At 37.8% G+C, this 13,723-nt stretch overlaps 1 protein-coding gene across 1 annotated transcript; it reads left to right on the top strand.

Annotated features, from left to right (window-relative positions):
• Positions 1-2,129: 2,129 nt before the first annotated feature.
• Positions 2,130-13,454, top strand: dixdc1a (DIX domain containing 1a). The gene is made up of 15 exons (XM_062419436.1): positions 2,130-2,152; positions 6,760-6,899; positions 7,004-7,149; positions 7,859-7,948; positions 8,196-8,249; positions 8,350-8,400; positions 9,559-9,663; positions 9,786-9,839; positions 9,932-10,024; positions 10,882-10,959; positions 11,764-11,925; positions 12,066-12,132; positions 12,322-12,430; positions 12,691-12,799; positions 13,057-13,454. The coding sequence occupies exons 1-15, from the start codon at positions 2,130-2,132 to the stop codon at positions 13,138-13,140; spliced, it is 1,365 nt and encodes a 454-aa protein (XP_062275420.1). The 3' UTR covers positions 13,141-13,454.
• Positions 13,455-13,723: the final 269 nt, after the last annotated feature.

Here is a 13,723-nt window from a genome sequence, read left to right as displayed (position 1 = left end):
CCATCTCTTCTACAATCAAAGTGCTGGACAGTCGAAGTACTGTTTAACATACAGTATTCATTTTTGGGATCCACAGTGGGTATAATTATAGATTCAGAAAAGGCTACTTGGCATTGGAGGATTCAGGCTGTGTGAGAGCCAAGACCGAAAAAATATAAATGGCACCTGAAAATGGGCCGCCATCAGCAGAGAAAAACGATGCATGTTTAGTAAAAAGGCTACATTAATATTTTATAGAGCTATAGATTCAGAATATACTCTTCACTTCTTTGTGTGGCCTGATGTGGTTTTTGCATTAAAAAAAGTTTGATTGGAAATTCTTAAGATGACATATACCCCTTTTACCTCATCAAAAATCAAGAATCTCTGAATAGGGAAATACTTTTGTTTTTCAAAAGCTAAACCACTGACATGTCTGCTACTCCACTGAAAAGTACATTCTTAGTGTATGTGCACTAGTGGCTTTATGTGATTTTTGGTAACCACAGAGAAACTTTCCACTTTCACCAGATGAATTTGCAAACAGCCTTCTAGTGTAAACTGTGTACATACATCCTTCTGCACAGTGAAGCTCAAACATCCAAGTGAAGTAACAATGAGAAAATCACATTTTTGAGTTAAAGGGGACTTTAATATACACATAATAAACAACATAATAAACACACATTCATGTTTGAACTTTCACATTCAGTGTGGCAGCCTTGCCTTTCCCACAGTACATGCTTTGCAAATGCTGATTTATCTTGGTGGTCTACATACATTTTCAGCTCATTCATGCATGTGTTGATGGTGCTCATACAGAATTTAAGACACTGTAAGATTTCTATGGGCAGAACTGCATGCTGCCACATAGAGACTGTATTTCACATTCTTGCTGATGACACCAACAACATTTCTAACAGCTTAATGACAGTATTCTCAGCCAAAACGCCTTTCAAAAGAGTACTTAACAGTAGCAGCGCATCTCATATAAAACCTTTTGTTTCTGTTCCCTGCTGCTTATATCATGAAAATGACACTATCGAATTTTGGTTTAGTCTGATGGCTTTAATGTTTTTGTGCATTATCTAAAGAATATGTTTTTTTTCTTAGTTTCTTTTATAGTTGCAGTGAAAATGGCTATTCTTTGCACACAGTACACTATGAATAATGTGAAGCGAGCTGTTCTTACAGGCTAATGTGTGAATTCTATCAAAACCATAACCCAGTTGCTTGTTTCTTTGCTAAGATTGTGCAAATATAACATTAACCTTAACCTATCATATGTTTCAGCATGTGTGTTATGCTGTTGTGCAACCCTGTGATTTTGTCAACAAAAAATACCTTTACCTTTACTTATTTCCATGTCTCTTTTGAGTCCATATGTTCAGAATTGTTTCTCATTTCAGCTGCAGTGATATAGAGTACACAAAAAAAGGGGAAGGAAAGGGAAGGAGAAGGAACACATCTCCCTCCTCCTTGTGAAAGGAGAGAGCACAGGGGAAAGGAGGGAGGAGGAATGAAGGACGGGGGGAGGGTAAACACACCCAGACAGAGCCATGTCTGACATCCTCACGCACTGAAAGAAGGAAGGACTGATACAAAGCCAGTGCGACAAAGCAGAAGAGAAAGAGGGAGGGAGGGAGGGCAGAGGGAATAAATGCAAAAAAGGCCGGCAGAGAAGAAAGGGAGAAAAAGATGCACAAGAGCTGCATCAGTTCTTGTCCGCAAGGAACAAAAAACATTGTGTTCTTGAATGGGAGCTGGTGAGCTCAGCCACAAGGCGAGTGCAATGAGAAACCAGGCAGATTTCAGTCGCTGGTGTTACTGAGCACCAATCCTCTCCCCCTCTGTCTCTCCCTGCCAGCTCGGACTGAGCCTTGGTATGATTTGGGGAATGGTTGAGGGCTTTTGTTTGGGATTCGGAGCTTTATGTTTTAGGAATATGCTACTGGAGAGGATTTGAACATGCTGTTATTTCTGATTGAACACAGTGTGCGACGTGGAGACTCCTCTGGTTGCTGCTTTCAGGGTTGCTCCCCTCCCTGCTGCCTCTGGCTGTGTTTGGGCTATGGTCCTGACTGAGAAGCAGGGCATCACCCAGATGCGGGGCTCCGAGTGTGTGGGAGGTTAAGCCTGTAAGCACCAGCATGGGAGCCAAACAGATGAAATGGTAAGATCTGTTTTATTATTATTATTATTTGAACATTACATCAACCCAGGTGGCTGTTTTAGTCAACAATGCATGTGTGCAGCTGTGGCAGAGATACAATATGGGCCTACAGTCAATTCAGCCCAGCAGGAATCTATATCATCTTTATCTGCATATGATGTCTCAATCAAATGCATTTCTCCATAACAACATGCCTTTCATAGCCAAACTGTGCAGTTTATTGTTCAGTGTTTACAGTGCAGTAGGTGTGGGTGTGTCCCTGTGTCTGTGTCTGTGTGAGCAGAGCTGCTATTGCCTAGCAACCATTGTCTCACTTCCATTACCAGCTCTTCCATTTCATGATTCGGACAAAGATTTTACATTTTATTTGAATACCGATGTGTTTTTTCTGCAGTTAGATAAGGTTGTGAACATACTGTATAAAAAAACACCTTTTCCTAGATTTGGTAGCCTATTTGACAGACAAAGCAGTTACAGGCCACTATATTTAACTAACTGCTTTAAATTAAACACTAATTAAAAGGTTACTTCTAGTTGAAAGTATAGACTTTCTATGATGATAAATAGTGGTGAAATAAGTACATACTAATAAGATCCGACATTTAAGTTAAAGTACCAATACCACAATGTAAAAACATAATTTAAAAATGTACTCATTCTGCAGGAAATGGTTGCTGTGGTTGATAGATTATTATACATTACATTATTAGATTACTCATACCGATGACTTTGTGTGTAAGTAGCTTTTTAGTGTTGTGGCTGGTTGAGGTGGAGTTAATTTTAACTATTTTATTTACAGTTTAGTCTAGTGGTTCCCAACCTCGGGTCAGGCCTCTCCAAAGGGTCACAAAATAAATCTGAGAGGTTGAGAGATTGGATGGAAAATAATAAAAACTGGTTTACAGACCCAGTAAAAATCAATAATAACTTGGGTGCTTTGTACGCCTTTCTATATACATCAGAGGTAAGTTATGACACCCAATCCTGCTCTAGCTTTTTTGATCTCAGTGCCCCTTTATCTTTATCCAAGCTCCATAAAGCTCTTCTGTCAATGAATAAAAGAAAGTCACCAGGCTTAACCGGTTTACCTCCAGAATTTTACTTAACCTTCTGACCACAGATAGGACCTCTCTTGCTGGATATGATTATCTCTGCTATTTCAAAGAGTTCAGTCTCTATAAACAATAACACAACCACTATATATTTAAAATTAATTAAATTATGGGCCACTCTCATTACTGAATACCGATATAAAGCTATATGCCAAAGTGCTAGCCTCTTAATTTGAACCATACCTGAATTCTCTAATTCATGAAGCTCAAACTGTTTTTTATCAGGTTATCACTGTGATTCAGAACATCAAATACTAAGAAGTGTCTATCTACCCTTCAATTGTAAACATTGTAAAAACAAGTCCGATGAACTTATGACAGATGTAGAAGCAGATTTACAAGAAAGGAAAACTCTCCTGTTATTGTTTTACTCTCGCATCTCTATTATTCAAATGAATGTGCTCCAAACAACTTTCTTAGCTTAATGATACCTTTACCACCACCTACAGACCACTGGAAAAAACACAATCTTTCAACTTCTGTAGGTTTGTACAGGGGAATAAAAACCCAGACTTAAACTGTCAATTCTCCAAAGACAAGAAGGCAAAGGGGGATATGGTGTACCTAACTTCCACTAATATCATCGGTCATTTGTAGTTTGCCCTGTCTTCAAATGGTTAAATCCTGCTTGTAATGTGTATTGGAGGCCAATAGATGAGAACATGGTGCAGTCTGACAGGTTACCAGATCTGATCTACTCCAACATTTCACTAAAACAATCAAGAAAGAAAGTTCGCTCAATTATTACTGAAGTAATCTCCACCTGGAATCTTGCCGAAAAGCACTGCATAATTATGTCTAACTGGCATCTTCACTCTCCCATTTTTCACGACAATAACCTCCAACTGGGAAGCTAACCAATTTCATTCATTCAATGGAGCAGTAAAGAGGTGCACACTCTCTGTGACATTTATGCTTCTGCAGGCCTTCAAGACATCCAGAAACATTTCAATCTACAATACCTGGCACATCTTTTTCTATCTCCAATTCCTCACAGTCATGTGTACTTAAGGTGTGCCTTGGAACATACCTCTCTCCACACATCTGTTTCATACAGTTCATACACCTCTCCAGCTCCAACCTAAATTGGAAACTAGTCTGGCAGAATACACAACTATCTTCCAGGAACCTCAACCATATCATTTTATTTTCATACACATAACATATTTCACCCCCTGCACACTGCATAAAATGAAAGCTTTACCATCAAACTCCACCCTCTTCACTCAAAATGCAATGGGTACATTTTTTCAAATGGCGTGTGAGTGAGCAGGGGTTATAGAGTTGTGAAAGAGGGTTTCAGAGATGCTATCAAGCATATTGTCCAAAGCAATTCCTCTCTTGCCAGAAGTCATGTTACTTCATGACAGCTCCAACTTGGAACTCTGTGTTAAGCAGAGACATCTGTGGCTAGCTGGGCTAACGGCTGACAAGAGAGTATTAGCTTTTAGATGGAAAGCTCCAAAGCTCTGTCAGTATGCAAATATGACTTCTTGACTTCATAGACAAGCATGGAGCACTGGGCTGCTCTGATCTATCAACTTGTAACCCCAACCCTATAAAATCATGTTTAAATGCCACTTACAAAAGATTTACACAAAAAGGAAAATAATGAAAACAAAATGATGTGCACAAATTTATAAAATATTTTATTTTTATGTTTAACTTTTTTTCCCCATTCTTTGCTCTTTTGCTTTTTATTTTAAACCCTTCAAGCCTCAAACACATTTTTCAATCAAACAACCTTTGAATGTATTTTTAAGGGGTCACAACCCAAAAATATTGGTTTGATCTTTAACAGTGTATCACATTTTATAAAATTATATGTTTTTTTAATGTAAGATTAATCTGCAAAGTATCAAGTAAACTGTCAGATAAATGTAGTGGAGTAAAAAGTATAGTATTTTTTCCTACTTAGTACTTATTTAGTGGTAAGTAGTATTTAGTGGAGTAAATGTACAAAGTTACATTACAGTAGATTATGTTAATCTTTTGCACTGGAGTTCATCTCGTACAAATCCCAGGCCTTAATCTTTGGTTTATGGTCCAAACGTATGTATGTATGTGTACTTCTGGTGCAACAAATCAACAGTGAGCATCCAAAAATATTTTGTGGGAGTTTATTGAACTGTTGCACCCTGAGACAACGATTGAAGGTATCTTGATAATGTCATCATCTGCAATGACAAGATTAGTTGGAAGCAGCTGTTTTGATACCGTTTGGAGAAACACTTTGGGGTAATCACACTAGCATCTGATAAGACGCTCAAGTTCATGTTTTTTTATGTGACCTGGTGCAACTACGCTCTCTGAGAGGCTGGAAGGAAATATCTATCTGAAGTTTCTTAGTGTGGTGAATGTAGTCAGATCATTTTAATGTAATTAAACTCCCTTTAAATTAAAATTTTAATTATATATTTTCTACTTTTTTAAACCTGCTAGCGGCAGCTATATGGATGACTGTTGTCCATTCTACCACTTTGGTCCAGAAATATCTCATAAACTACTGCTGAAATGTGGTACAGATTCCCACAGTGCCCAAATGATATTTCCTGTTGACTTTTGTGATTCACTGACATTTCCTCTGCGTGATCATAGTGTCGGTTGTGATATTAGCTTGTGCTGAGTAACACAATTAGATAAGCAGAAAATCTCATCGGCTACCATCTAAATCTTACTGCTTATGTAAGGGGGGGGGGGGGGGGGGGGGGGGGGGCATGCTTGACTGTGCTAATGCAATCCCTTGGGACATTCTTTGGTCACTTTGGTCAACACTGTTTTATCCCACAGTTAAGTCCACAGTTTATTTTTTCCCATCTTAGTTTTTTAGCCCAAGGAGCAGGATGATGAATTATGATTCTTTATATTCCTTCCCTAAAATAGAGTCTGTTTCCTCAGACTCAGGCTTTTTTCCCCCATATAGACAAAGAGGGAAAAAGAAGGAATCCCCTGCTAAAGGACCATGCATAATGCCATAGGTCACAGGTCAGAATAGCTATATCCTATTTCTGCAAATACAGCAGAGTGAAGATGAACCTCGGGCTGCAGAAGATGCCCTGCGATCACACAAAACACATATTGTTACAAACTGCAAGAAAACCAGTCATTCAGAAAGCGAAGGAGCATTATGTCTTGAAATTATGGCCGGAGGGGAAGCAAACTATGTAAAGAATTTCCTGTGTGAGAATGACAGAGTTGCATACATTCTTGTTCCTTTCTGGAACAGGTTTAAATCTTTCTCTATGGCAGCTCTTTGATGATATTTTACTAGTAAAGTAGCCTGTGATGCACCGCAGTCCTATGGGCATTATGTCTTTAAAAATGGATAAGGTTTAAAATACTTAGCCTCTCCATGGGATTAATTCACGTGTTTGTACTCCTTGGGGAGTTTACAGTCTATATGTCCATTTTATGTAGCAAGGTTTATTTACTGCCGTTCATTTGGCAGAAGATGCAAACACACCCATTCCATCCTGTGCCTACCATCTGTTTCAGTCTCAGCTCAGCCAGTCCTGCTCACTCCCCCAAAGAGGAGTATGTTATCACACAGTCCAGTGACATCCTTAAAGAAGAAACAGTCCATGATCAGTCTGAGGATGACAAATCTGAGCTGACAGAGAAGAAATCTGTCACAGGTTGGTTGGCTGCACATCAACTTTTTTACAGCAAGATTATATGCAATTAATCCCTCTCAAAAACTGCTCATGCCTCATCTCCCCTGTCTCTCTCTCCACCTCAGAGGAGGTATCTCTCTGTGGATTGTGTCCCTCCCTCGGGCATGATGTGCAAGAGGAAGAGAAGTCCTGGGCGGAGCAGCTGGATGCCCACCAGGATCAGCTGGAGAGGGAAATGCAGGAAGCCAGGAGGATGGTGTTCCGCCTTCAGGTAACTGGTAATGACACACTTAAGAAAGAGAGCTGATGTAGGTTGGATAAACCGAAACGTGATCTAATAATTATTTCCATTCCACAGTAACTGAGACATTGTCCTTGTTTTCAAGTAATATAAAAAGACAAAATATTGACAGTTATGGAGTCATCTCTTGTGTTCATGGTTATTTAGTCATGCTAGTGGTGCACACACTGTCTGGTACTTAACATAGATGTGTGATGTGACATACACAATTAATCGTTCCTGCCCAGTACACACTGTCTGTTATGCACTAAATATGTCCAAACACATTACAGTATTTTTGTTAAGCTGATGAGTTCTATCTGTTTGACTTTCTGGGATATGGATTAGTTAGTCACATATTTAATTTTTGAATTATTTACTGATGATTAGTTTTTTTTAGTTTTCTGCTCATACTGTATTATGTATGTGTTAGGGTAGGTGAGAGGAAGAAATGTGTGTATGTGTGTGTATGTGTGTGTGTGTGTGTGTGTGTACTCCTACAGGTTTTTCAATTTGATTCAGTTCAGTTTAGTCATATTCACTGGCCTGATCAACTAAAATGGGACGAATGTTGTGTACCCAAGTATGAAAATACAAAACTGCTGTATTTACAAATACAAATACAGAATGAAGTCTGGCTTCTCTGCCATGTATGTTTAAATATGACTAAGTGTGTGTATCTATATCTGTTTATCTTCAGACTTTACTGCTCAATGGCTCCCTCCCTGAAGAGGACCAGGATGGATCAGTGAGCTTCGGAGATAACCGGGCTAACGCTGAACAGCAGCTGGTACAGTGCCCTCTCTCTGCTAACTCAAGAAAACAACAGTTGTTCGCCACTCTGTGTGAAGTGTCAGTGCCAGCCCTTCTGTTGTGATGATGTTTACAGCTATCACTCATCTTGAGAGTGGCTATTGTAGAGCACAAATGAATCTCTCTGATCTGCTAGCCCGCTGTCATGCAGGCCCGCTTCCTCCTTTGCGTACTGACATTTTTCCATTCTCTAATTACGCTGCTCATACCCTCTCCCTTTGAAGGTTCTAATCCGCAGTCGCCTGGACCAAAGCATGGAGGAAGCCCTTGATCTCAAGGTACAGTAAGTAAATGTAATTAGGTTTTTAAATAGATGAGCTGCAATACAACCGAAGGGTCCCTTTCTCTAATGTCTCTCTTCATTTGTGCCGCTCTTAGAGGGAACTCCTGAGACACAAACAGGAGGCACGCCACATTCAGGCCATCAAGGTAAACCTCTTACTCTAAATGTGTCCTTTGAGTGTAAATTAACATGGATTAAAGGATATAATTCAATATTCCACTTCTGTGCCATCCCAAACTGATGATTCTGCACTTTGTATCATGCACAATATTCTGTATATATTTTAATTTCTTTACAAAGATAATAAAGTTAAGAGTGGATGTATGTTGTCAATAAGGCAGGTGGTTGCAGTTAGAGCCCGGCTCATAACTGGATTTTTGGGGCCGATGCTGATACTGATCATAGGGAGTAAAATAATTCTGATATCAGCCAATAATGTTATATGTCACTGATTCTTGAGGATTTGGATAAAATTGAAAAAAAAAAAAATATTAAGAAATATATACTTATATATTTATAGAACTAATTCCATAGCAATGAAGTAATCTTTCGGTGCAACCTACTGACTTTCTAATTTGTTCTAGTTTTTCCTGTCATCACTTTTTGTCAACATAGTCAGACACAATAAAAAGCTAATTATTCCTATTTATTTGGTCTGATACAGATGGTCTTAACCTCTCTCTTATTGAAATAATAACAAACTTACAGGACCTTGTTTGACCTGATTTCATTTATCAGATGTTCAGAATGGAAAGGGTGTCCTCAGGAATATAACTGACCATAGTTGCCTGATTTTATTGTTTATGTTTTAAATATTTGACAGTGTTGCCAAAACTTGGGACACATTTTTGGCAACCACAAAATTAAAGTAAATAATTGAAAATGAACAGATTTTAGTTTTTAATGCTTTTTTCAATTTACTCTTTCATCTGTTATATATATTATACATTTTAAATAATTTCTTCACAGTTTCATATCAAATGATAATATATTGTCTGAGGACACATGCTTTTGTGGGTACTGGCCTTGCATATAATCAAATAATTTATAGCAGTAGGACTGTGTATGTGGGATATATATACAGTATACAGTATATATATATATATATATATATATATATATATATATATATATATATATATATATATATATATATATATATATATATATATATATACATAGTATATACAGTATATATATATATATATATATATATATATATATCTCGGTTGGGCTCTAGTTGCAGTGTATCTGTATTCAGGTCTTCTCTGGACGTGGCTTTGATCTCCCCTTTTTCTCATTAGGATGCTCTGCAGCAACGCCTGGCAGTGCAGGAGGATGCCGTGCTGCAGCTAAAGCAGGAACTACTGAGGAACAACATGGCCAAAGATCAGCTGGAAGGGGAAAATGTGAGACAAGTGATGATTTCCGTTTGACATGATAAAATATTTGACCTGCTTGACCCACGGTTGCAGTTTATACGAGAGCAATACAACAGTCATATATATCACGCTGATTTATCTGTTTGCAGGTAGAGCTCAAACAGAAGTTGAGTGAACGGAACAAATTACTCAGTGAATATGAGGTATTGTCTTTTATTATTTACACCTCAGTGCTTTCTTCAGATACATGCATGCATATGCAGATTCATATCATCCATCCTTCTTGTCACAATAGCAGCAACTTGGGAGGAAGGACAGAATACTGCAGCAGCAGCAACAAAAGCTTGATGAAGCTCAGCACAAAGCACATGAAGTCAGCTTTGGACGGGTATGAATGAGGATATGATTTAAGTATTTCTATAATATATGTTTGAATGTATATCGTATATTATAATTAAATAAGACTATATCCATAGGGCACTCAGTTACAAAGTGCTTCACATAAGGCAGCAAATTAAAATCAACAAATTGTAATCAAAAGGGAAACTTTGAGGCAACAAAAACACTAACTGGACAGGAATAAAACAGGTCACGCCAGTTCCAGTAATGTAAGGTAAAATAAATGATGACACAATTTAAATAAAATCAATCCAAAACTTGTCTATATAACATATTAATGCATAGGGCTGATGATATTTTTTTGTTATTGTCAACAAATCACAAGAAAATATCAAAACTAACAATGTGTTTGTTCCTCTCTCAATACTGTTTGACTTCCCCAGCCTGTCTGTGACTCTCAGCCCCAGGCTTACTGAGAAAATAAATCTGTAAATACAGGATGTGAAAAAATATATAGTAATTAAGTAGGGGACTATTTTTAGACACATAAAAATACACGTTTGGTGCCTTAGTATTTATAGCAGCAGGATTGTGTATGTGGGATCAATAAACTACAGCCTCCATATTCATGGTGATAAAAGAACATGTCACCCAGTGCAACTGAGCATTGATGTGTTTTTAATGGGTTTTGGACAACAATGAAACTTAATAGCAGAGGGGAATAAGCTTTACAAGGCCATGGCTACACAGGCAATACTTTTTAAAAGAATCAATATATTTATCTTTTCATGTCACTTGTGTATAATAAGAAAATTATAGGTTATTACCAGGCTTATCTTTTAAAACATGAGATTGATTCTTCCAGCTTTGTGTGCATATTTACATGTACTGTTGTCCATTTGACAGTCATTCAGGAGTGAAAGCAGTGGTTACAGTAACTCAGTGACTTCAACATCTCCTCCAGCATTCCAGCACAGTGCTCCAGTATGTAGACATACCCTTTTTATGTCCCGCTTTTGCAATAATACAATAATTTGCTGTTTAATGTGTTGATTTTAATGTTTGATGAACAGAAGCTTATTTCTGCCAAGAAAATAATAAAAAGTAGACCGGGAGGGGGATGCATAATGAAACAAAATACTCAATATTACAGTATGAGCTGCTAAGTCAGAATTATGAGATAATTTATGAACATTTTGATGAACAAAGTTAAAGTTATACTAGGTCAAACGAAAATTGTAATAAGTTAAAATTATGTGATAAATAAAATGTCTGATTTCTAAGTCAAAATCATGAGAGCTTAAGTCAAAATTATAAGATACTAGAACAAATTCATAAAACACTAAATTGAAATAATAAAATATTAATCATAATTGTGACTTACTAGAATTCATAATTCAGTACTTTGCTCCTTTTTTTGTCTTTGATCATTTTTAGCTGTTTTCAAAGCCATCTTGCCCCTTTTGATAGGATGAATAATAGAGGGGAAAATCTGAATACTTTGTAAAAACATGAATCAAAAGTATTAAATTTAAAGTACAAGTCAAAATACTTAGGGAATAAGATGCATAAGATACAAAACAATAAAATCAGTATTTCAGATTTTTGACTTGGTGTGTCACAATTCTATTTCAGTATCTTTCTTCTTCTATAATTCTTTAGGCTCACCATAAGTATTTTTATTTTATCATGTATAACTTTTTTGCTCCCTCTTTTATTGGCGGAAATAGGCTTCCATACTTATTAGCTTGATATGAACTGTATGATCATCCTGATGCTGTGTCATAGGGAGAAGAGCTGCAGCTGGTCAGGGAGGCCCTGCGTAGTTTGAGGGACAGTTTTTCTGGCCACGACCCCCAACATCACACCCTGGACACTCTGGAGCAGGGTGTGTCCAGTCTCATGGACCGCTTACACACTTTTGACACCCAACGCAGACAGGACAAAGGGGTAAATAAGCACACAAAAACACACGAATCATGTCAGAGTACATTTAAAAAGTAGCAACACATCTGTCACCTGATAAATGATGAGTCAACAACAAATGACACTCTCAATTGTTTATCATGAGGAATTGGTTCTTCTTCTAGGAGGAATTTAGATCACCAGGGCGCAGAGCCAACTCGACAGACCGTGACTCCTGGCCACCAAGCTCAAGTGAGACAGACAAAATCCCTGTTTTGTTTAGGATTTGTCATCCTCTGCACCATCTCAAGTCTGCCTGCTAAATCAAATTGTGCTGTTAAGTTACACTGCTATGTAAGAGGGTCATTATTGGCTGTGAATCTAGAGCCATTTTCGACTCTTGTGAAAAACTGTGTTTGCTATTTTCATAATCATTTCCAGAAATGGCACACTCTCACAGCAGCCCGGGGTTGGATACCGCCGTCTACACTAAAGTGCTCTACTTCACTGATCGCTCACTTACTCCGTTTCTTATTAACATCCCAAAAAGGTGAAAATAAAAACACTACATGTTGGATATATAAAACAGTGTATGTATTTGTTCCCTCACTGTAGCATGCATGATTTTTAAGCAAATTGTTGTTTGAGTTAGAGCTGCACACTGAGAGCGCATGGTTGGATTCATGCATGACCAGAGCTATAAATGCTTCAGTGGCTTTGCTGGGTAAATGTTTATCCTAGAAAAACCTAATGTCTGTGTGGGTGTATGTGTGAGTAAATCTGCACATGACTGACTGTGTGCTCTTATAGGCTGGGTGAGGTGACACTGCGAGACTTCAAGGCTGCTGTGGACAGACAAGGCAGTTTTAGATACCACTTCAAGGCCCTCGACCCAGAGTTTGGCACAGTGAAAGAGGAGGTAGGCGTGTAAAATTATAGCCCCTGCTTCTTTTCACATCAGCTTCATGAGGGGGAAATATAAATAGGCAGTTATAGAATATAATATGCTAATAATAGCTCTGCCTGCTCTCTACTTCAAAACACTGCAGGTGTACTGATCTCCGTCCTAGAGAGTTTGATAATACTGAGTAGTCATTTTTAGCTCCCATCCGGACCTTTGTACATTATAGATCTGAGTCTTTCTTGGATATGTAAATGCTGGATGTTGCTGTGCAGGTTTTCAAGGATGGTGCAGTCGTTCCTGGCTGGGAAGGAAAGATTGTAGCGTGGGTGGAGGAGGACCACGGAGAGAGGAGGTAGAATCTGAAAAACCAGAGATCACCACTACAAACCTCAACTGCGCCCACTGAAAATACTTGTGACTCCACAATAAAGAATACTTATAATATAATCAACTGGGACCAATGGCTATAATACAATTTCAATATTTAAAAAAATGTGAATGTTTCATAAAGAATTTGACTTGACACTGGTATCACTTTTTTGAAGGAATGCATATTAGGCATTGTTTGCAACTCTTAATTTAATATGTGGGACTTGGAAATAATGGTCAGTAATGTGATACTTGAAAAAGAAAGTTAAAGGTGATTCACAATAAATAATCCATTATAAGATGTGCTCTAAAAAATCTGTAATAAATGCATTGTATGCAAACCTTAAAAATAAAAAAAGTGTTTACTGACATTTTTCACAAGTTCCAGATTGCCAAATAGTGATGTTTGTTGTTCTGCATCAATTTTGATGTTTTAATAAACATGAAGTATTGCATGAATCATTTTGTTGTCAATTATTCCACAGGCACATGGTAACGACATAGTACACCAGCTCCAAGCCATTACACCTCCACTCATACACCCACACATTAATAACCAAAGCCCACTGA

This window comes from Scomber scombrus, chromosome 5 (genome assembly GCF_963691925.1).
Source record: "Scomber scombrus chromosome 5, fScoSco1.1, whole genome shotgun sequence".
In the NCBI taxonomy this organism is placed as follows: Eukaryota; Metazoa; Chordata; class Actinopteri; order Scombriformes; family Scombridae; genus Scomber; species Scomber scombrus.
The sequence above is the reverse complement of the archived record's forward strand: the minus strand, read 5'-3'. Positions and strand labels throughout refer to the sequence as shown.